Raw genomic sequence first — 26138 nt, 5'->3', positions numbered from 1 at the left:
TACGGATACAGATAGGATATTTTATCCGTTTACATGTAAATATAGCTTTTCAGATAGCTATAGTCTATCCGTATCCACATCCGTTTAACTTTCAGACGGATTCGAATAGTGCTAAACAGGTACGGACATGGATACAGAAACGGATTTCTACTATTCATTTACATCCGTAGTTTTGTGCCACCCTTATTTGGGTTTGTGGAAAATTTTCTTTTCGGAGGACCTTCTTGGAATTGTATTTTCCCTTTAGCCTTCTAAGCCTATATTGTCTCTCTCTCTCTTCAAAAGACAATTGAACCCAATACTGTCCATCAATATTAGGCTCTAAGTGTTCTCCTAACCATAGAAATCTATTTAACCATCTTGTTCTCCTAACCATAGAAATCTATTTAACCATCTTCATTTTCCCAAGGAGAATTTTCATCGTCAATAATCTTATTTGGACCATGAGATGAGTTTCTCAAAAATCATAAAATTCATGATTTTTTGTACATCTAACTTTGGGATTGTGAACAAAGATAATTATCTAGGAACCATTTGGCAGTTGGTATATCATAAAGTCATACAGGTTGTAGGTATATCAAAAATAAATAGGTATGCATTTAGAATTCTTGTGCTTCTAAGACTATGTTTGGTATGCATTCTATTAGATTATGGATCTATAAGTATAACGAATTCTGAAGTGAGAGAATAAAGAAGAATTGAGTTTCAAAATACATTCTAAATCCAAAATCCATTCCAAAAATTTATACCAACCACAACCTTAGTATTTTTCTTCAACGCTCAAGTAGAAACTTATTCAGCCAAACTACCAGATAGAAATATAGGAAAAAAAAGGTATAGCAAATTACCTGTTGGGGGAGACGGAGAAGCTGTGTAAGTGTTCTTTTCTCATCCTTAGTAATTAATATGTCGTTGTTGATCTCTTCTAGGGGTGTCAATACCCAATTCGAACCGATGAAACCGGCCCGAACGAGCCCGGATCACACTGGACCGAACTCTTAATGGTTCGGTTCTGTTTGTGGATCCAGAAAGGCAAACGGTTTGGTTTGGTTTGGACTAGTCCGACGGTGCACCGGTAGCCCGAACCGTTAGGCCCGAACCCAAACCGAATCGACCTAACCCGATAAATGAGTAAATCAGTAAATGCCTAATGCCCCATTGCCCCCTAAATGTGTTGTGATAGTTTCTCACTTTATCTCATATCCTTTGTTAGTGATTACCCAACCAATTGTATCCATAGGTCATAGGACATAGGATACAAAGATGCATTGTATTTGAAATATTTTATGTACTTAAAAGAGAAAGAGAAGAAAAATTAGCACTAACCGGACCTTACTAGTTATATAAAATCGGTACCAAACCGATATCAACCCGTTATCATAAACCGAAATCGACACGAAACCAAACCGCACCGAAACCGAATATTTCTTAATGGTTTGGTTTCAATTTCTATAAAAGTCACACCGAAACCGAAAAGCCCGAACCGGCCCGTTGACACCCCTAATCTCTTCCAAGAATGTATTCCAACCCACAATCTTAGTATTTTACTTCAACTTTCAGGTAGAAACTTACTCAGCCAAACTGCTAGATAGTAATATTGTTATTTAAGAAATCTGGAAAAAAAAACAGTACATTAATTACCGGTTGGGGGAGATGGAGAAGGCGTCTAAGTGTTTATTTCTCCTCTTTAATAATTAATATTTCGTTGATCTCTTCTTCTTATTCTTCGTAATGTAATGGACAAATAATCTATACTCCAACCATATTAGAGTGTTGGAAATTGAAGGCTTTAAACAAAATATTATAATTTATATGGGAGAGGGCATGGTACTCTACACCCTCTCACATTGAAAATTTTAATCATTTTTTGTATTTCTTAAAAAAAAACGATAATGATTCATGTTAAAAAACGTAATATACACCTTAGGCTCAGTGAGTCTTTTTCCAATTTTTATTTTAGCGCCTTACTCCCGCATTGTGTAGAGGGTGTTTTCTGAAAAAACTTCAGACTGATTAGCAGTTAAATAATTTCAACATTAGATTTATCAACAATATTCAAATGTTTATCAGAATCGAGGGAAAAAGATGGTTAATAGATGGGCAACTTCTATCATCGTCGTTCTTGAAAGACAACCATCACCATGTAGGGTTTTTGGAAATAGAATCAGGTGCAGGATCAGTCTTGATCAGTACCAATCTAGATCACCCCGTATCAGTTAAAATAGGACAGTTTTACCCTTGTCTTTCTTATAAAAAATTATTTTTTATACTATTTTACTCATCATCCTTACCAAATCCATCGATACACAACTGATTCCTAAAACCATGGTTTTGACGCATTACCATTCCAACACCCTTTTTGGTAAATGATCGTAGACACAGGATGATAGATAACAATATAATTAGGTCAGCTTATGCCTTATGGTCCCATTGCCGTCATAATCTTCCTTTGAGTCATACAGATGTAATTTTGTTCCATTGGAAGGCAGGAATGATGTTGTGTTAGGGAGACAGGGGACATTCTTGAACAAAAATGGCATTGGGATGAGTATCTATTATAGGTGTCTCGTGTATCAATCGGTCTGCCATTATCGGATTGCACCATTTAATTCATCGGGTTTCATCGGTTAGACATGAACACGTTTATATTTAATTGATCAATTATCTATTCATAAGTAGGTTTAAATTAATTGAACTATAATTGATATTTAAACAAATTAATTGGGCTAATCAAGCTATGAATGTGTCATAAATGGATTGATCAAGCTATAAAACGTACAGTTGGTCGCAGTCCATTAGTCCCGATCGTTTCTTGGGCTACAATTAAGCACTGTGAACAAAAGTATAATAACAATCAATCTAAATCCAACACCAAATCATTTACTATTTGTTAGGTTTCGAGTTTTAATCGGTCAATTCAATCAGACCTGTACTGGCCCCTACCAATATTTACATTGTATCCCTCCCTTTTTTTTTGGTAGAACATTGTATCCCTCACTGGGACTTTAGAGAAAGCGGACTGGACCTCTAGAGACTACACGCACTGGCCATTGGCCAATGGGAAATTAGGGGTGTAAATGAATAGTAGAAATCCGTTTTCGTATCCGTGTCCGTATCCATTTAGCACTATCCGAATCCGTCCGAAAGCTAAACGGATGCGGATACGGATAGGCTATAGCTATCCGAAAAGCTATATTTACATGTAAATGGATAAAATATCCGATCCGTATCCGTGTCCGTATCCGTTTAGCACTATCCGAATCCGTCCGATAGCTAATCGGATGCGGATACGAATATATCACTATCCGAGCCGAATCCGATCCGTCTACAACCCTAATGGAAATATGTACACAAGTATTGACTTGGATGGAATTTCTATCTTTCCATGGGGGTAAGATGGTACTTTCAATGAGGGCAAGACGGTATTATCTCTAAGTGCAATAACCAAGCTGGCATCTTTTTTTTTCTCTCCCCCCCATGGCCCATTGATGTGGTTCATTGCTTATTGACGGCATTTTGATGTCGGAATTACCGGGAATGGCCCAAAAGTCTCAATAAACTTTGTCGCAATTGTCTGAATAATTGAATCCCCGTGGAATTCCACCGTTCACCACTTCTCTTCCAACATTAATATTCAAAATGTTTTAAATAATATCTAACAAAAGTAAACAAAAACTGGAAGGACTTAGATTTCAACACATGAAATGACCTTGCTGCTTCATCACACCGTATGGCCAGGGATGTAAACGGATCGGATTCGGATCGGATACGGATCGGATTTAGATTTTCGACCATCCGTTTACATATCTGCTTTGTGTAACCCGGACCTTCCTCCCCCTAGCGGATACAATTCTCTCTCAATCCTTATCTCTTAGATCATGATTCTCTTTTCATCATATTCTAGAACTTGTTTAATCTTCAAAAACCCTAAAAATCATTATTTACTTAATTTTTTATTATTAAGTATTCGGATTTTTTTTCGGACGGATTTTAATCGGAGTATTCGGATTATTTTTCGGATATCTCTAAACGAATACGGATGCCCCTAAACGAATACGGATGCGAATTCGGATTCGGATTTCGGTTATCCATTTACATCCCTACGTATGGGTGTATTCCTATATGCATCTTGCTGATACAACCTTCTTCCACTTCATTATAATACTATTATTAGTTTTGTTTAAATAACTTATGACAAATGTTTCTTTTGCTCAGAGAACTTTCTTTCACTTCATAATATAATTTTGTTTAAAAAATTTATGACAAATGTTTCTGAGCTGGTGGTGTAGATTGGATCTTTATCTTCTTAGGTGCGGTGCACTGCCCAGGGCACGTTACTTATGCATCCGACAATGCATTAGACAGTGCACCTTTAAAGTACATCCTCTTAGTCTCATGACCACCATTAGATGCTCAAGTGTGGTGCACTGGTCTTGAGAGAATAAAAATTTATGTAGATTACACCAACACACTTTCTCCTGTTGATACTATTTTTTCTTCATTCATGACGAATCCTATTGTTATCTTTTTAATTGTTGTGTTTTCCCACCCTATCATCTTAGACAAAATTTTCCTTCACCCATGGTGATGCGACCTTATATTCCCACACCCCTATTGTTCTTGGTGACAAATGCCCTTCGTGGGTTAAGAAACAAGGGTTTAGATCGTGGTTCAAAATATAGATGAGGTATCGGAGTATCGACTAATGCATATTGTTGGTACCCAATACCAATATGGATCAAAAGTATTGGCTAAAAAGTGGTTGTCAACCATTGAACCTTAAATGTGTTGGGCTAGTATTTAAGACCAAGCAAATAAGTCCCTATATGGGGTTAATGCCATCACTAATAAATTTATTAAAACAAAACTAAAGGTTCATCAAATGAAATCTCCATAAAAGAGAATATCACCTCAAATAGCAAATACATTTAGGAATACCAACCCAAAACCATCCTGTCCTATTTATTATTGGTTACCTAAATCAGGTTTCATTATTATTCCATTTATAAATGTGAATTCTGTACCGGATTTTAGGGAGATGCTCTTGGGACCATTCCAGATATGGACCCAAATTAACAAGGGGGTGAATGTTCACGAAACGTGAACAACTCATGGCTGTTCAGATGGAACATTTTCACAGAATAGATTCCATTTGAACAGTTGTGAGTTGTTCACGTACACTCACGTATGTGAACATTCTCTTCACTCCAAATTAACACCTTAGATGAGAGTATTCTATCACCATGGCCAATGTGTGAAAGGAAAATTTCATTAAAAGTGTTTTGTCATTTGGGTACAACAAATAATTACTAAGAAAACGCACATGGAGAGAGAGAGATTCATTACTAAATTTGAGATGTAATTTTTGAAAAAAATTTTAATAAAATTTTACACCCAAACAAACGGAGCCTTGATGTACAACTTAATGTACAAAATCGTAAGACTAAATCATTTTGTTAAAATTTTCTTATTAAAAAAAACGTGGCTAAAATAAAAGGGCGTACGAAAAAGATTGTATAATATTTTTCTTTCTGCGAGGGAGATTATATATGTTATGCCCTACATCCGTCGTAAAAGAAACGAAAATAAAGGGTTCCTCTACAATTCGTTACTGTTTGGTTGCATCCATCGGATCTCAACCGTCCAACTCAAAAGAGATCTAACGCCTACACACGCTGCCACGCTGACTGAATAGCCGCCAAAACAAACACAAAAATAGAAAAGCTGAAAAGGAAACCCATCCCTCCATTTCCATTTTCTAAACCCCGACGGATGCAGTGTATATATACTTTAGTTTTTTGTCACAATTTCGTTCTCCTGTGTAACGCGTCCTCCGCGCCTCCCGTTTTAGCATTCGTTCAGACCTCTTAGCTCAAACAAAGGGGCAGAGCTCCTGAAGGAAACGAAACGAGAGATTTGTGTTCTTGCCTCGCTTCTCCGTACTCTCCGTTTCTATGTACTTCGGTAGCTACTCCGTCCGATTTTACCATTTTTTCTGTCTTCCAGTGCCTGTTTCTATAATTAAGTCCGTTTTCCCTCTGTTTCTTTTCTGAATTTCGTCTCTGTGTCTATACCTTTTTCCTTCTCGTACTTCCGTAGGTTCTTTGAAGATTTTTTGTTTTTTGGTTTCCATTGAGGTTTTATGGTAGTTATAATTAATTGCATTTAACCTTTGTATCTTCTTTTCTTTTTGTTCTTGGTGTATATTCATCACGTGCGGGAAGTTTGAAATCAGTTGTGAAATGTTCATGTTGAGGTAGCCTACTGATCCCAGAGGACGAATATAATCTCGCCGGAGAATCTTGTCAGAAGAGATCTTTGTAGTTTCCTTTCATAGCAGTGTCCCTCCGTCTCTTGTGTTTTCTTTCATGGCTGCTGATAAACCCTAGGTTTCCTCAATTTGTCGAACTAACCAGATCTGCGAGGTTTTTGTGACTGACGTTATTCACCATTGTTTGAACTTTGAACTGCTCAAACATGGCGGCATCATTGCATTGTGCTGCTGTTAGGATTCCTTGTGCCGGACTTGAAAGGAGCTCCTCACATTTCTTGTCTATCTCATCATGCCGCCTTAAATTTGCGGCTTTCGTGGCTTCGACTTCGGGCCTTTTATGTCAAATGTTTGAAGGTGCGTCTAGAAGGAATGCTTTGAAAATCAGTTGCGACGCAGGTTTAGCAGCTGCGATTTACAATGAGCACACGGTGAAACCCTGCTCTGATGGAAATGCCGGGAAGTTTACTTGCGTCATGAAGTTTGGCGGTTCTTCGGTGGCCTCCGCTGAGAGAATGAAGGAGGTTGCTGAGCTCATTCTCAGCTTTCCCCAAGAAATTCCTATCATTGTTCTCTCTGCAATGGGAAAGACAACTAACCATCTTCTACTGGTACGAACGAGTCTCTTATTGTAGCTGCTGCTTATTTTGTTTCTTGGAGGGGGCTCATGATAAATCAAATGGTTGGGTTTTAGGCCGGTGAAAAGGCTGTTAGTTGTGGCGTCTCTAATGTCTCTGAAATTGATGAGTTGAGCTTTATAAAAGAACTTCATCTTAGGTACGAAAATCTCTTTGAATTCCTTTTTCTGATCTTTAAGGCTTAACCCCCCTCACTTTCTTAGGAACTATTTTTTTACTTTTGGTTTTAATGCTTTTGCCTTGTTCAGAACGGTTAATGAGCTTGGAGTGCATAGATCTACTCTTTCTGGTAAGTACCTTTATGGTGCTTTGTGGCAATTTTTTTTTTTTCATTTAATCAGTAATCGATTCAGAATTATATAATTGTAGAATATGGTCTATTCTTTTGCTGCTCCATTTAATGCCTTTTTACAATAGCCAGGAGGATCTTGTATGGTACACAGTTTATGCTTGAGACAAGCCATGTTTCATTTTATGTATGCTACCTTAATTTTGGGTTCATAGTGATGACACATACATGAGGGTCTTGCATCCTCTGGTAGTTCTTGGACTCAGTTGTTTAATCTCTGAGATAGAATACATGTCGGGGTGTTGTGTAATCACTGACTATTCATCCCCTTTGATCTAGTTGCTGATTTGAGATGTCTTAGTGTCTGTAGTGTACTAAAAAGAAAACAGATCATAACTTTGCCCACCTAAGTAAAAAATTAGGAAAAGTTAGCAACCTTCTTAAACTGTAAATTAATTATTTGTAATACTTGTTACTATGTTCAAATAATGGGGAATCCTTTTGTCTCTTTCCCCTTGCTGAAAGAGTGGAGAAGTTTCCGCCATTACCTACAGCTTTCAGAGAAAGCTTAGGATTGATGGAAATTGTTCTGTTGCCATGGTTGAACTGTGAAGCTATACATAATAAGAGAATCATCTTGTTCCGAGTTTGACTTGAACCCTAGTTCCAGCCTTCAACTCTAGAAACTGCAGAGAGGTTAGTATACCGAGGACATTAGTCATGTTTTACAGTTTAGTAAGTAGTGACATAAGCCACACTGAGACTTCAGTATTTGTCTGCACAACCTATAGTCCTATGCAGCTACCAGAATAAGGTCAGGGTCCCCCGGGTCTCTGTCAGCTCTCTCTTTTCCTTTTTCTCTTTTGCATCTGTTTCTTTTTTAGCACAATATCTTCAGGATTATTAAAACCAGAGAAAGAAACCCAACAGAATCAGGCAAAAACAAAACTATTAAAATCAGAGAAAGCCCCCCCCCCTTCAGTCCCTCTCATGCCTTTTCTTAAATGTTTGCTCTAGTAGAAATCATGGATGATTCACCTCCCCACATTTTTCGTTTTGAAGTTCTTTCCACTTTTACGTGGCAGGTCTAAAATTTACAACTGAAAATAATCAGTTGGATAACTTGACTGGATGGTTTCTTTACTCTTCTGTTTATACCTTCTTATACATTGTAAATTGTTAATGTACCTTGTCAATAGGCTAATGTCTTAGTTTGCAATGATCTGAAGCTACTTAGTAGCTAGTGGATTTCTAGGTTTCTTTCCTCTTAATGGTTGATATTTTCTGTATGATTATTATATGTCGCTTGCTTGCTGGTTATACTCCTGGATTTTTATTCCTGATTTTATAGAAAAAAATCATACTTAAACCAAAGTATCTGCTTTCAACCTTTTTTCCCTGACCAGATTTATAATCATGTCATTGAATTTGAAGTTCGATTATGACACACCTCAATTACCCTAGGTGGGGCCCACAGCTATTGGTGTGGCACCCTAATCAATAACTATGGCGGAAGCATAAAATTTAATTATACTATCCATATACAACCATGATCAACATAACACGTTTGAGACCAGTTTAAAATATACAGTCATCAACATAACATGTTTGAGACCAGTTTAAAATATACAGTCATAGCCTCATCAGGCACACCCAAAAAAAATAAAAATCATTACCTTCAAAATTACACGAAATATTTTTCAATTCCCTAAGTTTCGTAAATCAAAACAACACCCCCAAAAGGAGTCTCCGAAAAGAAGCTTTAGCCACTTCAAAGGTTGAAACCCTTAATTTGGAAAATTCAATATCGATGGGAGTGAGCAAACCTAGATCAGTAATTAACTAATTACAATCCATAAAATAAATGGGAAATTGCTCAGATCTACTAGTTAGGAAATTAATTACAAGTTTAGTTGGTTTCAAATTTATTTTACATTCACAAGTGTTTAATTTGAAAAGATTTACCTAATCCCCCAAATGTAGTTATTGCTTATGAGTCAAGAAAAAATAAAACTGATCTTCCAAAAATACCCCAAACATCAATTCTCCCAAGTTCCAACCGTTCCATGATGTAAAAGAAAAAAAAAAAACCAAAGAAGCAGGAAAGTGGGAAGAAGGGTAAGGGCGCACAACACTCTCCTAAAATAAAGGAGATTTATATGAACAGAAATTGAATTATACTTTCTTCTATCATTTTGTGATATGCTAGTGACTTAAAGTAGGGACTTGAAGCAAACACTCCTCCCACCCCTCCAACAGAAAAAAAAAATAAAAAAAAATCTGTTCGATGCGATTAGATATCTGGACAGGGATTATCCAGGTCCGACAAATCTGATTCATATTCAATCCATTTAGAGGTATTTGCATCCGTATCGATTTAGAGGTACTTGTATCCGGACAGGGATTATCCAGATCCGACCACATCCGATTCGTATTCGATCCATTTAGAGGTATTCGCATCCGGACCGACTAAACTGAGCCGAACCAATCGAAGCAGATATGAGCATATCGGATCATGTTTCGGTTTGGGGGTTTGTGACTCCGAAACTGAACCAGGCCACACCGTAAATGCTTAAGCCTTCTTCCCACTTTCCCGTTTCTTTCCACTTAGTCCAGCAGTCAAATATGAGATAAATTCATTTTTTTTTCTTCCTATAATGAAACGGACATTAAAAACAATAGAAAAAGAAGTGAGATAAAATCCTAAGAAACTCCTTTATTTTAGGGGAAAGTTGTGCTATGGAGATAAATTCATTTGTTTTTTTTTTCCCCCACTGTTTTTCATAATGGAACGGACATAAAAAAACAATAGAAAAAGAAGTGAGATAAAATCTTAAGAAACTCCTTTATTTTAGGAGAAAGTTATGCTATAGAGATAAATTCAGGAGAGTGTTGTGTGCCCTTACCCTTCTTCCCACTTTCCCGCTTCTTTGTTTTATTTTTTCTTTTGCATATTGGAACGGTTGGGACTTGGTACTTGGGAGAATTGATTGGAAGATCATTTTTTTTTTTTTTCTTGGTACTCATAAGCAATAACTACTTTGGGGGATTAAGTAAATCTTTTCAAATTTGAAACTTGTGAATGTAAAACAAATTTGAAACCAACTAAACTTGTAATTAATTTCCTTAACTAGTAGATCTGAGCAATTTCCCCTAAAATAAAATATGTCGATCTACAATAAAATCAAGTTTGGGAGGTTTTATACACAATTCCAATTATTCAATTTCAATGGGTATTTCCAAAATGAGAACTCCAACAAGGGGAAAGATCTAACACACATTCACATATTTCCAAAGATTCGGAATCCAATAAGGAGATGATCTATCACATATACATATCTTTCCAGAGATTAAAAAATTCCAATTAGTAGATGATATATCACTTATGCATATCTTTCCAGAGAATCAAACAATTTGAAAATACTCAATGAGGTCCAAATATACCACCTGGCCAGAGGATTAAATATACCCCCAATTGACAAATCAATTGGGGTCCAGTTATACCCTTACTGACGTCTCAGATGAGGTTCAAATCCACACTGCTGGACAGATGGGTCCAAATATACCCTAAATGGTAAACCAATTGAGGTCCAAACATGCCCTCACTGACGTCTCATATGAGCTCCAAACATAACTTCAACCGATAAATCTGCTGAGGTCTAATATTCCATTGCTGGACAAAGGGTCCAACTTACCTTCACTGACCTCTCAGATAAGGTCCAGACATACCCTCACTGTTGTCTCAAATGAGGTCCAAACACCACATGGCAAGAGGTCCAAATATACCCTCAACCGGTAGATTGGATGAGGTCCAGACAAAACTCTCATTGAGATTTCCATAATCAAACAGAACAAATTCATGATTCCAACAAATACGATGTTTCACAAATAGAATTAAACTTCAGGCTTAAAAAAAAGGCACAAATTATTCTCTTGAATTGTGTCTTATAGACATGATCTAACTAGTTTCCAGAATCTGCACTTATAAAACAAAATATTCTCTTTAATAACCTAGATTTTAACAAATGGATTAGCTATTCATAAACAAATTTCGGAACGTGGATTAGGTACTTAAAATCATCAAAAAGCTCAAAATGTCTAATTAGAACTCAACTGCAAGTAGAATAACAAACCCAGTAATATAGCCCTTTAAATTGATTTTGGAACTTGTCTATAAACTGATTTTCGGCACCAGAAATGGGAAGCAAAGGAACCAGATCCTAGGTCTCGGTGCTGTGGAATGAAGGAAGATCCCTTTTCATTGCTGCGGAATGGAGGATCGGAGGATAGAACTGTGATGAAGGACTGTTGAGAAGGAGGAGAGAAAACGAAGAAGGAAATGAGGGTTTTCTTCATTTATTAGAGGAGAAGCATGAGGGCTTTCGTTTTTTAGGTTGGGAGACAGCTGACCTGCAAGAAAGAAGTATCTCAAAGTACCCCTTGGGTTCTTAAAATGCCCTTGGGCTTAGGGTAATTCCAAAAACACCCCTAATTTAGGCCAAACATCATTAAGTATATGACTTTATTATTATCATTCCATTTACTTAAGATATTATTCATAAATAAACAAAATATCCCCTATTTGAATCCAATAAAAATAGTAAGAGATCCAAATTCCAAAAGGACCAGAAGTCAATTTTCCAGTTCAAGAACAAAAATCGAATTTTTTGTTTTAGGGGCGAATTTTTCAGCTTTCAAATGCTAGGGCTTTCCTCAAATCTAAAAATTTCGTAAATCTTATTATAATATAACATCACAAAAAACCAATACAGCGGCAAAATAATCTTTTGTTTTGATGCCTAAAAATTTATATTCATTCAGGGTGATTTTAATAGCATTCACACACACTAAATAAGGTTTGACTGGAACATAACTCCTTCAATATAAATCAGATTTATGCAACCTTGGATTTGTGGAAAGCTGGTTTTATGCTCTACTTAATGCAAAAGTCTCATGTACAAATAACATCATTTGATTAGTCAACCTTATTAGAGAATACAGACATTTCTCTAAATTAAGAACAGTTTAATTATTTATGGGTAAGATCATATTTCCCAAGAACAGTAAAAATCAAATATGAGACTAGAGATACCAGGACAGTGATCATTATTATATAAATTTTCTAAATATAAGTGGGGGGTTGTGTATGTTGGGTTCTTACAGATTAATATACCTGAATGTCCATATCCAAATTCATGGGGAATCTGAATTTACCAAGTACGGAAAGCAGTGTTAGTTTTGGTGCATTATAATTTGCAATGCTGCTCAGAATAGCAAATTAGCAGGTCACTTATGTCACAATGGATAATTCTATTATCAATTGTAGACAAGAATTATAATTGATGCATGATGTCATGGCATGGCAAGTTTGGTTCAATTCTCAAGGGCCGATTCCTGAATGATTCCATAATTGCCCCATAATTCTGTCAGACCATCTTCAATCTGGGATAATTCTGTTGGAGTAAGATTGCAATGTGGTCTGTGGGCCTTTATCAAATTAGGGAATCGCTTGCACAATTGCTATCCCATCCCATGGTCAATGAGACCCACGTTGGATTAAGAACCAATGTATGACTATTGTGCATCTAAACTTGATTCTCCTATTCTGAGAATTCCAGACAGAATTCAGGTTCTAGTGTTGGTTCGAAATTAAGAGTTTTCAAAATTAGAGATTCTCCAATTCTGAGAATTCCAGCCAGAATTCAGATTCTAGTATTGGCTCAAAATTGAGAGTTTTCAAACCTAGAATTGTACCCAAATTTGACCTTAATATGGGTAACTTAAATTAATTGGTCTTCTGATTCTTAGTTTTATGCCAACTCGAGTATGAAACAGTTGTGTGGCATGAAGTTGGAATCATTATGACTAGAGGGATGTTTAAAGAGGCAGTAATAAAATTGCACTATAATCGACTATAGCTAAAAGCCATCTCCTGTCCTGTCGTTCTCATTTTAATGATTTACTGTAGAATTTGTGAATCCGTTTTTCCTTTAATGGCCTCTATTTTTCTCGTTTCCGTGATGGATTGTTCTCTGTTATATTTTTTATGTTCAGGAAATGATCTTTTCTAGTCTTTGGATTGGAGTCCTTTAAAATAACCCTCTATTGTCTTAGGTCCTTCACACCTACGCATTTTTAGCCATTAATTGAGTATAGTGGTTCCTTATGCTGCTGTGTTTTTTTTCCCATGGGTTAAATTTGCAGATCACCTTGCAGAAATGGAGCAACTTCTGAAGGGAATCGCTATGATGAAGGAGATGACTCCCCGCACAATGGACTATTTAGTGTCATTTGGAGAGTGCATGTCCACAAGGATATTTGCCGCATATTTAAATAAAATTGGTGCTAAAGCCCGCCAAGTATGTTCTTTCCTGATTATTACTTGTTTTAAGATAGATGCAATTGGATTCTTATGGCCTTCATAAAGTTTAATGGTTTAGTGAAGTGAGTTTTGCATTGAAGATAAACAATTGGTAGATTCGTGGTTTAGGGTTCTGAATGCATAAATTGTTAAGTTATGGTGGATTTCTGCATAGCTATCATTTGAAGGGCCCCACTGTTGTGGTCATCAATTTACTCAGTTTATCAATTGAACAAAAGATACAAAGTCATTTTACTCCTATTCATCTGGGGTCATATCAGTGAATTATATAAAATAGATGCATGTGAAATTCCAAAAGGAATCACTTCACAGTTTGCTCAGTGAGTTAGAAATGGAGAGGTAAAATGGCATTAGACTGCAATTCACCATATGACTCAATATCTTATGTTTTATTTTTTCATTATTGGGTTTATATGTCCTAAGCACACTATAATATGCTCTGCTGTATTTCGTTAACTTATAGGGTCCTACATAGCCAGTCCTGGGTTGTTGTGTGGATCTGTTAATTGAGGTGTCACACACATGCAGGGGGCGTCAGGAAAAAAGGACAAGCATCTGTTGGATCCGAGGTGGGAGATGTTTTAAAACCAAAAAATTGACCTGGTGTGGGTTTTTTTTGGCAATCTTTATGTGATGTTTTTTTTTTTGCTTTATTTTCTTTCCCTGGTCTATGGACCATAAGTTCTTGCATCCAAAACTGTTAGTGCCGGGATGGTAACAGTTTGCAGGATCAACTTTCAAACATAGGGTTTTTCCTGCTGGGGGTGTTGAATGTGCAATCATCCTCCATGCCTTTGTTTTCGTTCTTGGTGTTTGAGTTAGATCCTCACAAGGAGAGTAGCAAAACACAGATTCAGATGTAATCTTAGAACAAATCAGTTTGGGATGAATTGGGACCTATATGAGAAAAAATTTTAAGGTGAGAAGCAGCAACACTTATTTATTTATTACTTTTTGGGTTGGCAGGGGTAGTTTGCATATATTCAACTTTAGCTCTAGATTCTCCCGCTGAATATACAAAATCGACAGATATGGAACCAGTTAGTGATTGTGTGGTTTGTCATGGCGCCCCCAAAGTGGATGGTTAACTTGTCTTAGGAGACAGCTCAACAATTGGGATGTGGATGCCACTATCATACTTCTAGCTCACGTGACAATAAATTGCTTTGGTGTAGGGAGCCGAGGTGGTAGACTTTTTGAGACCCTTCCAATGTACTAGTTGAAACTTGAAAGAGATGAAGTCTATCACCGGCCGAACTCATCCAGCAAACCCATCTTACTAATTTGGTTTGCTAGTGGGCACTAGTATAAAGCAAGATTCTAACAATTAATAATCTAGCCAATTAGGGTCAGGGAATTTGACGGTTTGGAGATCTCTTGGTTTCAGTGTAAAATTTGAATACCTTTAGAGACCCATACATACTTCTCACTCTTTGCCAACAATTTGGTAAAGGGGATCTCTTCCTAGGCCATTCTTTTTGTTGGTCAGGCTTCCAATTGGGTGAAAGGGGTTTTGTCTTCCCAAATGCTTGCCATATGGGATCATCAGCTATGAGGAAACAGTGCTTCTTCCACTAGACTTTTCAAGGAGTGTTCTAATGGAGAACTTGTTTCATTTTTTTTTGGGTGGATGGGTTCTGCCATAGGGAGTGGAGGATCTTTTGGAAGGGTATATAAGCTTTCAATGCTTGGACTTATAAGCAGAAGATTTGGAGCTAAATAGACTCAATGGGTTTTTGGAGCTTATGGTTGGGTAGACATCTCAATCTAAGAGCTAAAACATATCTTATTGAGTGCAAACTGTACTAGTTAAATCATCTCTTTCACCTGCATGGAAAAGGAGCAACTGCAATTTGATCCTCCAGATTGCTGGAAGTATTTCAATGGACGATGATCTGAGAAACCCTCGGGTGGTGACGCAGAGCATTCAGTTGAAGTAAGACTTGTGATCAGAGAATAATTGCTTTAATTCACAGCATTAGGATGTCTATGTGGCAAGATGTCTTAAGACATCTTTGTATCACTAGAGCTACTATATCAGATGCACAGATGACTGGAATGCACATGTTAAGCATTTCATACATTCACAAGTGTTTTCGTGAACAACCAAGTAAACAACCAAATTCACAGGCAGATCGAGCTATTGGGAGAGCAGTATCAACACTGGCTTTTGAAATATCCATCCATGATGATGGTCCAACTTAAGCTGTGGTAGGTCTTATTCTATTCCATACCACATAAACTAGAGTACTCAAAGCTAGAGAGATTCTCTATGGGCATGGACATTTCAGATGTCCAAGATGAAACTCTGACAAGACACAAGCTTAGAGCCAAGACTCATTCTGCTTTCTATATGGTAGGGAAAATCCTTTGCATCATGTGGGAAGCTTCAACCATTTTTTAAGTTGTTGAAGCATCTTCACATTGAACTAAGTGACAACCCCCTATAGATGTTACTGAAGATAAAATCCATTATGATAGAATAGGTGTCTTGTGAGGTTTGGAAAAGTAAGAGATCCATAGGACAGTAATATTTTGCCTACTAAAATACAATAATTTTTTGAGACTTCTATTCATTTTAAGCTGAAATTTTCCTAATAAGATAGGCATGTCACATGTGGTCCCCATTCACACGAATAGCACCATGTGGCTGATTGTGAGCATTCTACTTCACTAAGCATAGTGAAGTGTAGTTCTCTCCCTTAGTTTACCAAATGTAAGCAAAGTACACATCAATTGAAGATCATTGTTTGTTTTTCCTTCCCCTTAGGTCATTATATGTTTTTCCTTCATCTTTGTTAGCATTATTAGGAGTTCTTTTTTCTTTAGTTCAAGCTGGATCTTCTTTTTTTACTTATTTGTATAATCTAGCTTAAGGGGGAGTGTTGGAATATGTTATCCAGAATACCGTGGGGGTATTCTGGTCTTTTTGGGGTAGTTTTATTCTTCTTATGTTATTAAATGTAAGTGGACTATGTGGGTTTTAGTTCCACATCGCCTAGTTTAGTCTCTTTGTAATTTCTCCTCTATTATAAATAGAGGGGTTTACCTATCAATGAATACAACACATTATTTTCTCTCATTCTCTCTTTCTAACCCATGATTCTGCCAACATGGTATCAGAGCAGGTAGGGGTCACGGTTTCGAGTCCCCCTTGGAGCGGGCAGGTGTTGAATTATTTATCCACCCGTGTCCTCCTTTGGATAGTCCGCCGTGTTAGAGCTCCTGTTGATATACATATTGTTTCCTCCCTTTCCTACAAGGTGGGCCTTTTTGAGGTTTACTACCTACCTTGTTGGTTCTATTGATTGGTTTCTGTAAGCATGATTGGTTGACATGTTACTGCTGCCTTATTATTGAGACTGAGTATTCTATTATTGGAGATCGAATTTCTTTCATTATTGAAGACTCAAATCTACTACCATGGAGATCAGCTTATTGAGGATTACAACAGTGTGTTCCAAGGTTATTGGTTGCAACTACGGACCTATTCAATTATGTGAAGCTTTTTTGGTTCATATCCGGCTTACTTTGAGAGCTTGATCCTAGCCTTATTCATAAATTCAGATTTGATCCAAGTTTTTTGTTGAAGCTTCTTACATCCATTGCTGTCCAAATATCTTCGTCAATTCTATTTAGCATGTGGGAGTTTATAAATTGGAGTTTTGCACACTTGTTCTTCCTTGTGTAAAGATCGATCAAGTTTTTGAAGAATAGTGCCTTCTCCTTCTAAAAATCAGACCTGTTTTTTTATAATTCAGATCTGATCATTGAAGATTGGTGTTTTGGAATTAGTTTGATCGATTGAAAAAGGTTGAAGATTACTGTGTTGCATTGTTTTTGTCCATGCTTCATTATCCCATTGTTCTTTTCACTTCACCACCTCCCAAAACATACTTTTGGCATATACCCATAACCCCTTTGGAAGTTGATGGTAACTCTAATTTGTCATTTCTTCCTTTTCCATTACCCTTAGCACCTCTTGGAAAATTCTGAAATATTATGTTTTTGCCCTATCTCTTACATCATCACTGTTATGTCCACGTGTACTACACGTGAGGGGGGGATTATGTACAGTACACCTGCAGACATTGTCGAAGCAGAATTTGCAGGAACACTTGGTGCAAAACATAGAAGATCAGAGTTTTCACCATTGCCAATGGGTATTTACTTTGTTATTGGGTTGAATTTGTCGTAAGGGGGAGATTGAAGTATTAAAGTATTGAAGATGTTTGGCTATTGCCTGCCTATATGAGGTTCTACAGTTGGGTTGATTTTTTCCGCTGTTTGATCTTTTCTGCTGCTTGATTCATCTGCTTGCTGCCTTAGTTGTTTATCTTCAAGATTATCAGTTAGAGATTCATTACTGGACAACTGTTAAAGATTGGTGAAAGTATGCTGATCAAGTTTGCCCAGGTTTTGAAGATCTATTTTTCAAGTTCTTGAAGGTTTATTTGGGAGCTGCATTCATCTGTCAAGCTGGATTTTGTTGCAACTTAGTTTTTTCCCATTTTGTTCAAGTTGGGAATTAGTACCTTGTATGCGCCAACTTAAGGGGGAGTGTTAGCATTATTAGTAGTTCTTTTTTCTTTAGTTCAAGCTGGATCTTCTTTTTTTACTTATTTGTATAATCCAGCTTGAGGGGGAGTGTTGGAATATGTAATCCGGTATGGTATTCTGGTCTTTTTTATATAGTTTTATTTTTCTTATGTTATTAAGTGTAAGTGGGCTATGTGGGTTTTAGTTCCACATCGCCTAGTTTAGTCTCTTTGTGGTTTACCTATCAATGAATATAACACATTATTTTCTCTCATTCTTTCTTTCTAACCCACGATTATGCCAACATGGTATCAGAGAAGGCAGGGGCCACGATTTCGAGTCCCCCTGGGAGGGGTAGGTGTTGAATTATTTATCCACCTATGTCCTCCTTTGGATAGTCCGCCTTGTTAGAGCTCCTGTTTGATATACATATTGTTTCCTTCCTTTCCTACAAGGTCGGCCTTTTAGAGGAAGCGGTTCCAACAATCTTCAAAGTAGCTGTTGTTTGATTAATGCCCATTTAAATAGATCTAAGATCATCCTCATGTATTATTGAGATACTTAAAGGTTAAACCATTTAGCTGAGGAGGCAATAATTACTTCTTGTACCACAAGTGTACTACCTCCTTGGGAATATAGCTCTTGTCTAATCTGAGGACCTTTGGGCTAAGGTTTTAAGCGCTAAATATTTCCCTAATTCTTCGATTTTCAATCCTAGAGTTATGAGGAAAAAAGGTTTTTGGTCTTGGAATAGCATCGCCAATATGCTCCCCACTCTAAAACAAATGGTCTTTCTTCAGGTGGGAAATGGGTGTTCTACTTTCTTTTGGAATGGTCCTTGGGTTAAATCCATTCCTGGCTTTTTAGCCTTACACATGTTAACTAGGACCCTTCTCGGGATGATTTAATCTGTAATCTGGTTGACCATCATAGGATAATTTTCCCAATTGTGTTAAATGTGCTTCCCAATGGCTATGTTGCATCTGTGTCTAATGTTGTGCTTACAAATAGGGAAGATCTCTGGAAATGTTCTATTTCCAAATTAGGTAGGTTTTCTACCACGGCTGCTGCAAGGTTTTTTTTTAACTACTTTAGGTCCTAATTTGCAAACTAAGCACTCTTCTTGTTGCACTCAATAATATCTTCTTCCAGCATATCATGTAGGTTTATGGAAGACGAACTAGTAATTTTCTGGCCTTTATACAAAAATTTGAGATGTGTACATTACATATACATCCACAAAGTGGACTGATAGTTCTGGATAGTGATCTTTGGTCTTAGGGCTTTTAGAAGCATAGTTAGAGATTTCAATTTCAACCTGGGTACAGACTCAAGCCGAAACCAAAATATTTCGGATTTCTGTCAAAATTCAACTGAAATCTTTCGGTTGGCCATTTCGGTGGTCAAATGGCCATATTTTGGCTCAAAGAAACCCTAATTAAGCATATCTACACATATTTGATCCTTTAGATCGTAAAATAGTACCCAAAATGGTAGTTTAGCTTTGGACCCTAGGTTGGTACCATACGTTGTATGTTTTGGTATCCTTTCTCTTATATAAGCTGTTCTACACATAATTTAGTACTAAAAGACACAGCATTCAATAAAAGCAATTGAATTATGTATTACGAAATACGAATGAATAAATACATTTTAATAGTACACCATCATCGAAAAGTGTCATCATAGACAATTAATAGGGATTGTTTAAGCATGTTTGCATATGTTTGAAGCATTAGATTGGAAAAAGAACACTCAAAGTGGTAGCTTGGTTTTGGACCCTATGATATAAGGCACCCATGTCATCCTCTGTCTGAAGAATTTCTCAAAGTCCATAACTGCACTATATGTGGAAAATTCGAAATTTGAGAAAATTTGTTCAAATGATGCTTCAAATTCACCCAAATGTTAAGGTGGATGCTCCACAGTTGTGCAACTAGTCTTGGTAGTAGCAAAATAAATGACTTTACTAAAAAATTGAGGTTTTCTAGTAGTTCTGGAGTTTTCAAGTGAAAGGGGACAAAAGCTTGAAATTTGCCGAAATGAGTCGAATGACCGAAAATTTGGTCAAAATCTGGTATGCCTGTAGAGTCGACCCCTTTATTGTTTCGTCCTCAAAAGGCAATTTTTTTTTTGGTGTAAATTTTCGACCATTTCTACTGAAATCTCGAACCATGTTTTAAAGTATTGGTAGGGGCCTACTTAACTTTCAAGGACTTCCTGTCTCATGCATGTGGCACTTGCGGAGACATTTGTAACCCAGGAGTAGAGTTACCACAAGGTTAGATGCCTAGAGAAGGCGATGAATCAACAAACCACCCTAGGAAAGTAATGATAGGGGACAGTAGGAGAGAGTAGTTTCTGTCTACTGTGAAACAGGACACCACCTAGAACAAGGATTAGAGTTTAGGGCTAGGTTTGGTGATTAGAGGATGATGAAGATACCAAGTGAGGGATTATGAGAAGGTTAGGGTTTGTAAAATTTTAAGTGGCTGTGAGTGGATTATATTATGATAGAGAAGACGTTAGAAAATTAAAGAGGAACAATCCAATAAGGTAAGGTTAGCTTGGGTCTACAGTAGGCTTGAAGGTGCTGGATAGGGTTTAGAAAGGGGCAGGTTTTGGGTATTACCTGGTGGTGCATTACAAGAAGAGTATGGAGGAAATCAGGCTGGTTTAAGTGCTTTAAATGCAAAAACAGAGGAGATTGTGTAATAAGAAAGAAGAATACATCTACATGTCAACTCCACCGCGGATCCACATGACCAGGTTGTAGAGAATGGTAATTTAATGTTATGGTCCGCTGGACCCTTTGATGATCTGTTGAGGCTCACTACGAGATTGGCTCGTCCTGGTGATGGATTCTTGAACTACATTTTTTCTCTTGCCAAGTCAGTTATATTTGTAATTACAGTTCTCTTATTTCATGTTTTCAGTTGCAGTTGGTTTAACTATTGTGCTTTATGGCTATGTTGTGCATTTTTTGCCATGCTTGGTTTAACTTATGTGCTTTACAGCTATGTTGTGCATTTTTGGCCATACTTCTATCTTACTTACGTCACAGAAACTTCTCCTTTCTAATTGTCTTTTCAACACATTAAGTTCTGGCTTGTTATCTTGTGTAGGATGTTGCCAATTGTGATAATAGCTAATTTTACTGCTGCACAATCTTTTGCAGTATGATGCATTTGATATTGGTTTTATAACAACAGACGACTTTACAAATGCGGATATCTTGGAAGCAACTTTTCCAGCTGTTGCAAAGAGGTTACATCATGATATGATTAGTGATCCTGCTATTCCTGTTGTTACTGGCTTCCTTGGAAAGGTCCTTGTGGCACAATGCTTCGTGTATATTCTTACAGTCTTGAGATCATTTACATTCTCACCTATAAGAAGCTGAAACCAATTGGCTGGTCTTATGATCATGATAGATATATGTTAATCTTCTGATTGCAGGGATGGAAAACTTGTGCAGTGACTACCTTAGGTAGGGGAGGAAGTGATTTGACTGCCACAACCATTGGTAAAGCGTTGGGCTTGCGTGAAATTCAGGTCCAGTTCTGACACTTTAGTACAGAGGGGTGCATACACCCCAAAGAGTTCATGCATTTGCATGCACATGCACTTGCTTGTTTTCTATAAGCTGCTCCGTTTCTTTTTATGCTTAAACTGATTTTTGACATTTAAGACAGTTTCCTATATTTTAGGATAAATTTGGTTGAAATTTAATGAGAAGCTTAAATATATTCTTTTTGAACTTGCTTAATCATACATTGTATGGTGATGTTTCAATAAAGATATGTGATATGGTTTGCTTTTTCAATCCCTAGCAGGTCTGGAAGGATGTGGATGGTGTATTGACTTGTGATCCCAATATTTATCCCCGTGCAGAGCCTGTACCGTATTTGACTTTTGATGAGGCCGCTGAACTTGCATATTTTGGGGCTCAGGTATGGTTGGACTGACAGATGCTGTTGCTTCTTATTGCATTGTTGTAGAGGAAGAACTGCCAAAGGGCTATGCTTGCTTGTAGAAGTGGATGCAGTCAGTTCAGCCTCTTAAAAACCTTATATTTTTTTGGGGGGGAGTGTTAGAGTTTATATGTTGTAAGGGTATTTTAGGGACTAGTTAGTTTACTAGTTGCCTTATGTTGTAATTCTCTTTTTTCCCTTTTACCTCCCTAGGGAGGAGTATGTAATTTGTTCTATTCTCATTAGTGAAGTAATATAGGTGTGTGAGAGACATTCTCTCTAACACAACTTTTCCACCGAATTCTCTTCCTCTCCATTTCTTCATCTTCTTCTATCTTCTTCTTCTTTCTTACCTTACATCCATTACCTAAATCTCAACTTGGTATCAGAGCAACCTTCGTTTCTGGTTTGAGAGTCGTCCTACAAGCTCTCTTCCTTCTTTCCCTCTCTTTGGAACCCTAGGTTACAAAGGGGTTCCAAGGAAGAGGCTGATATGTGAAAACTTTGAAGAAATCATGCCATATCTCTTGATGAAGCTTATGGAAGCACTAAGATAGGTCTTCATGTAAAGACTTGGCTGTTTGAAGCCCAAATCAATGAAAGACAACCCAGAATACTGTTCTGTGAATAGTAACCCGAGAAATTACTGTTCCTTTTTCTGAAACAGCTCTTGTTCTTCCTCATCTTGGCTTTGTTGAAGTTTGGACCTGGCCCATTGGAGTCGCCCTAGGGTCCCCTTTCAAGCCCCCAAAACATTGGTTGCAAAGGAGGAAAGCCCAAGGTCTGCAACTCACTTTTTATGTTGCTGCTACAGTAACTCCGCCTGTTCTGGGAAGTTTTTCTTGTTTCTCCTTCATCCAAGGTCAGTTGGAGATGAAATCAGGTCCTGTGGAGTCGTCTTGGAGTCTACTTTCAAGCCTATATAGGCTCAGCTGGTGATATCTAGTCCTCTTTTTCTGCTACTCCAAACTGTGATGCTCTATATTGCTGCCAGTTGTTGAAATAATGACTGTTTTGTGATATACTACTGTATTGAACCTATTTGATGGGTTTTATTTGCTGAGTTATATTGTTTCAAGATTATGGGTTGTTTTATAATGGATAGAAGGTGCTATTAGTGAAGAAGGGGGCTACCAACCTAGATGGTATGTGATACTTTTAGCTGCTTGGTGTTGGTGAGGTGTGTTGTTTGAGTCTCTCGTGTTGTTGTATGATGCCATTACACTTTGAAGCATATGGTGGAATTGGATATTGTTGAAGTATTAGCTTGGTTTGCTACCTGGACTGCAATTACCAGTGTTTGAAAATTATGCTCCCCATTGGATTTGAGTATCATTTCCTTTTCTTTGTTCATTCCTACATTATGTCAGCTCTTGGTGGAAGAGGCCAGGGTCCAACCCAAGAAAATGACAGAGATAAGTTCTGTTGTGACCACTGTGGGAAGTTTGGACATACGCGAGAGAGATGTTGGACACTTCATGGTTATCTCCCTGGTATACCAGGCAGCAAAAGAGGGGGAGCCAGAGCGTACACCTTGTTAACTGAGGATACACCTATGCGACCTCCATATGGACTACAGACAGACACTGGTGTACTGCCAGCTTCCACTTTACAGGCCTCTACATTTGGCTCTTCTACTACCTCTATGTGGGTCATTGACTCTGGAGCCACTGACCATATGACCGGCATATCTCAGTGTTATGACTCTTACTCTACCTATTATAGTCAGGAAAAGGTTAGAGTTGCTGATGGTTCCTATTCTTCCATTTCTGGTAAAGGTAGTGTCCGTGTTACTTCATCTCTCTCTCTTGACTCTGTTCTACATGTTCCTCAATTTCATACTAATCTCCTATCTGTGAGCCATCTAACCAAATCCTTGCATTGCTCTGTTACTTTCTTTCCATCTCATTGTGTTTTTCAGGATTTGGTGACAAAGAGGGTAATTGGCAGAGGCTGTGAGGAAAAGGGGCTCTACCTTCTTAATACATGTCCATCATGTCTTACGACTGCTCAGTCATATGTATGTGGGTGTAATGACAATAGTAATGTTGACTCTGTTATGTTGTGGCATCAGCGTTTGGGTCACCCTTCTTTTGGTATTATGAGGGCAAAATTACCCCACCTGTTTTCTTCCATTCCTTCTTCCCATGTGTTTAAGTGTGAACCCTGTTTATTTGCTAAACATTGTCGTTCTCCTTATCCTTATCATGGTCATAGATCTGATGTTCCTTTCCATATTGTGCACTCTGATGTTTGGGGACCATCTCCCACTACTTCTCTGTCTGGCTATCGGTATTTTGTTTCCTTTGTTGACGACTATTCCAGATCCACTTGGACCTACTTGATGAAACAAAAAAGTGATGTTTATGATGCTTTTAAAAATTTTTATCAGCTCATTTGTACCCAGTTTCATACTCGCATTCAAATTGTTCGTTTTGATAAAGGGGGAGTATATGTATGGGGGCTTCAACGCTTTTTACGATCATGGCATTATCCATCAAGTTGCTTGTGTTGACACCCCTCAACAGAATGGGGTGGCGAAAGGAAAAATCGCCATCCTGTTGGAAATCACTAGGAGTCTCTTGTTTGGCATGCATGTTCCTAAGACTTTTTGGTCTGCCCCTTCTTCACGCTTTTTTAATCAATCGCATGCCCTCTAAACTTCTTGGCTCCAAATCCCCTATAGACTTGTTGTCTCCTCAGACTTCTGCTTTCTCTCTTCCTCCTAAGGTGTTTGGGTGTGTCTGCTATGTCCATGTCAATAAATGTGCTCGGACCAAGCTTGACCCCAAAGCACTCAAATGTATTTTTCTTGGATACTCCTCCTTTACCAAGGGGTATAAGTGCTACCATCCTTCTTCCAGAAGGACATTTCTCTCCAAAGATGTTACCTTCTTTGAATCTATTCCTTTCTTTACTTCTTCTCATCATCCTCTTCAGGGGGAGAATAATGGAAATGAAGAGGCTGCTTCTATCCCTTTCTATCCACCTTTGCCTACTTCTCCGTTTCTGTTTGATATTGGGAAACACAAAGAAGGGGCTGTTGTTGATACTGATACTCATTCAGGTAATGATGCTAGCAATGAAACAGAAGGGGCTGTTGTTGTTGAAAATGGTTTTGGTAATCAGAAAGATTACCACATTACATACAAAAGAGGTGAAGGCTTGCATAATACAGGACAGAAGACCTGCCAAGAGTCCTCTTTGGATCCTCATCCTGAGCTCCACCGACCTCATTCAGGTGATATCCCTCCTCCTCCCTCTAATTTAGACCTTCCGATTGCTGTTAGAAAAGGAAAGAGAGCTTGTACTAACCCTATTTCCCAGTTTGTTTCCTATGATGCTCTCTCTCCCACAAGTCTTGCTTTCACTATTGCTCTTTCTTCTGATTCCATTCCCAGGAATCTCACTGAAGCTATGTTTGACCCAAAGTGGAAGCAAGCCATGTTTGAGGAAATGATGGCTCTTGAGAAGAATGGTACTTGGAAATTAGTAGATCTTTCCAGGGGAAGAGTCCCAGTCGGATGCAGGTGGGTTTATACAATCAAGTATAGGTCTGATGGTGCAGTTGAGAGGTACAAAGCAAGATTGGTAGCCAAAGGTTATAGTCAAGTGTATGAGATTGATTATCAGGAGACATTTGCTCCTGTAGCTAAACACAATTCTATTCGGGTTCTCTTATCATTGGCAGCCAATAGGGATTGGCCCCTATTCCAGTTGGATGTGAAGAATGCGTTCCTCCATGGTGACTTAGAGGAGGAAGTATACATGCAGCCTCCTCCTGGCTTCAAGTTCCCTTCAGCTGAAGGCAAGGTGTGTCTCCTCAAAAAGGCTTTATATGGTCTCAAGCAATTTCCAAAAGCATGGTTTGAGAGGTTCAGGCAGGCTATTCTGAAGAATGGATACTCTCAAAGTCAAGCTGACCATACCTTATTTACTTGGCGTGGTAATGGTACCATTACAGCCCTTATAGTCTATGTTGATGACATTATTGTGACTGGTAATGACAGTGTTGAGTTAGCTAGACTGAAGTCCTACTTGGCTC

General features: G+C 37.8%; 1 protein-coding gene across 2 annotated transcripts in view; it reads left to right on the top strand.

Moving 5' to 3' along the window:
• The first annotated feature begins 6256 nt into the window (after nucleotides 1-6256).
• Nucleotides 6257-26138, top strand: part of LOC122656359 (aspartokinase 2, chloroplastic-like) — a 33164-nt gene continuing 13282 nt past the window's right edge. For both annotated transcript variants that reach the window (XM_043850839.1, XM_043850838.1), the window contains exons 1-7: nucleotides 6257-6882; nucleotides 6966-7048; nucleotides 7158-7198; nucleotides 13403-13557; nucleotides 21298-21447; nucleotides 21579-21674; nucleotides 21956-22072. In XM_043850839.1, coding sequence (XP_043706774.1) covers nucleotides 6478-6882; nucleotides 6966-7048; nucleotides 7158-7198; nucleotides 13403-13557; nucleotides 21298-21447; nucleotides 21579-21674; nucleotides 21956-22072 — 1047 coding nt within the window. In that variant the 5' untranslated portion in view covers nucleotides 6257-6477. The remainder of the gene's footprint in view (nucleotides 6883-6965; nucleotides 7049-7157; nucleotides 7199-13402; nucleotides 13558-21297; nucleotides 21448-21578; nucleotides 21675-21955; nucleotides 22073-26138) is intronic.

This window comes from Telopea speciosissima, chromosome 3 (genome assembly GCF_018873765.1).
Source record: "Telopea speciosissima isolate NSW1024214 ecotype Mountain lineage chromosome 3, Tspe_v1, whole genome shotgun sequence".
Lineage (NCBI taxonomy): Eukaryota > Viridiplantae > Streptophyta > Magnoliopsida > Proteales > Proteaceae > Telopea > Telopea speciosissima.
Note: the sequence above shows the minus strand (reverse complement) of the source record. Positions and strands in the feature narration are given on the sequence as shown.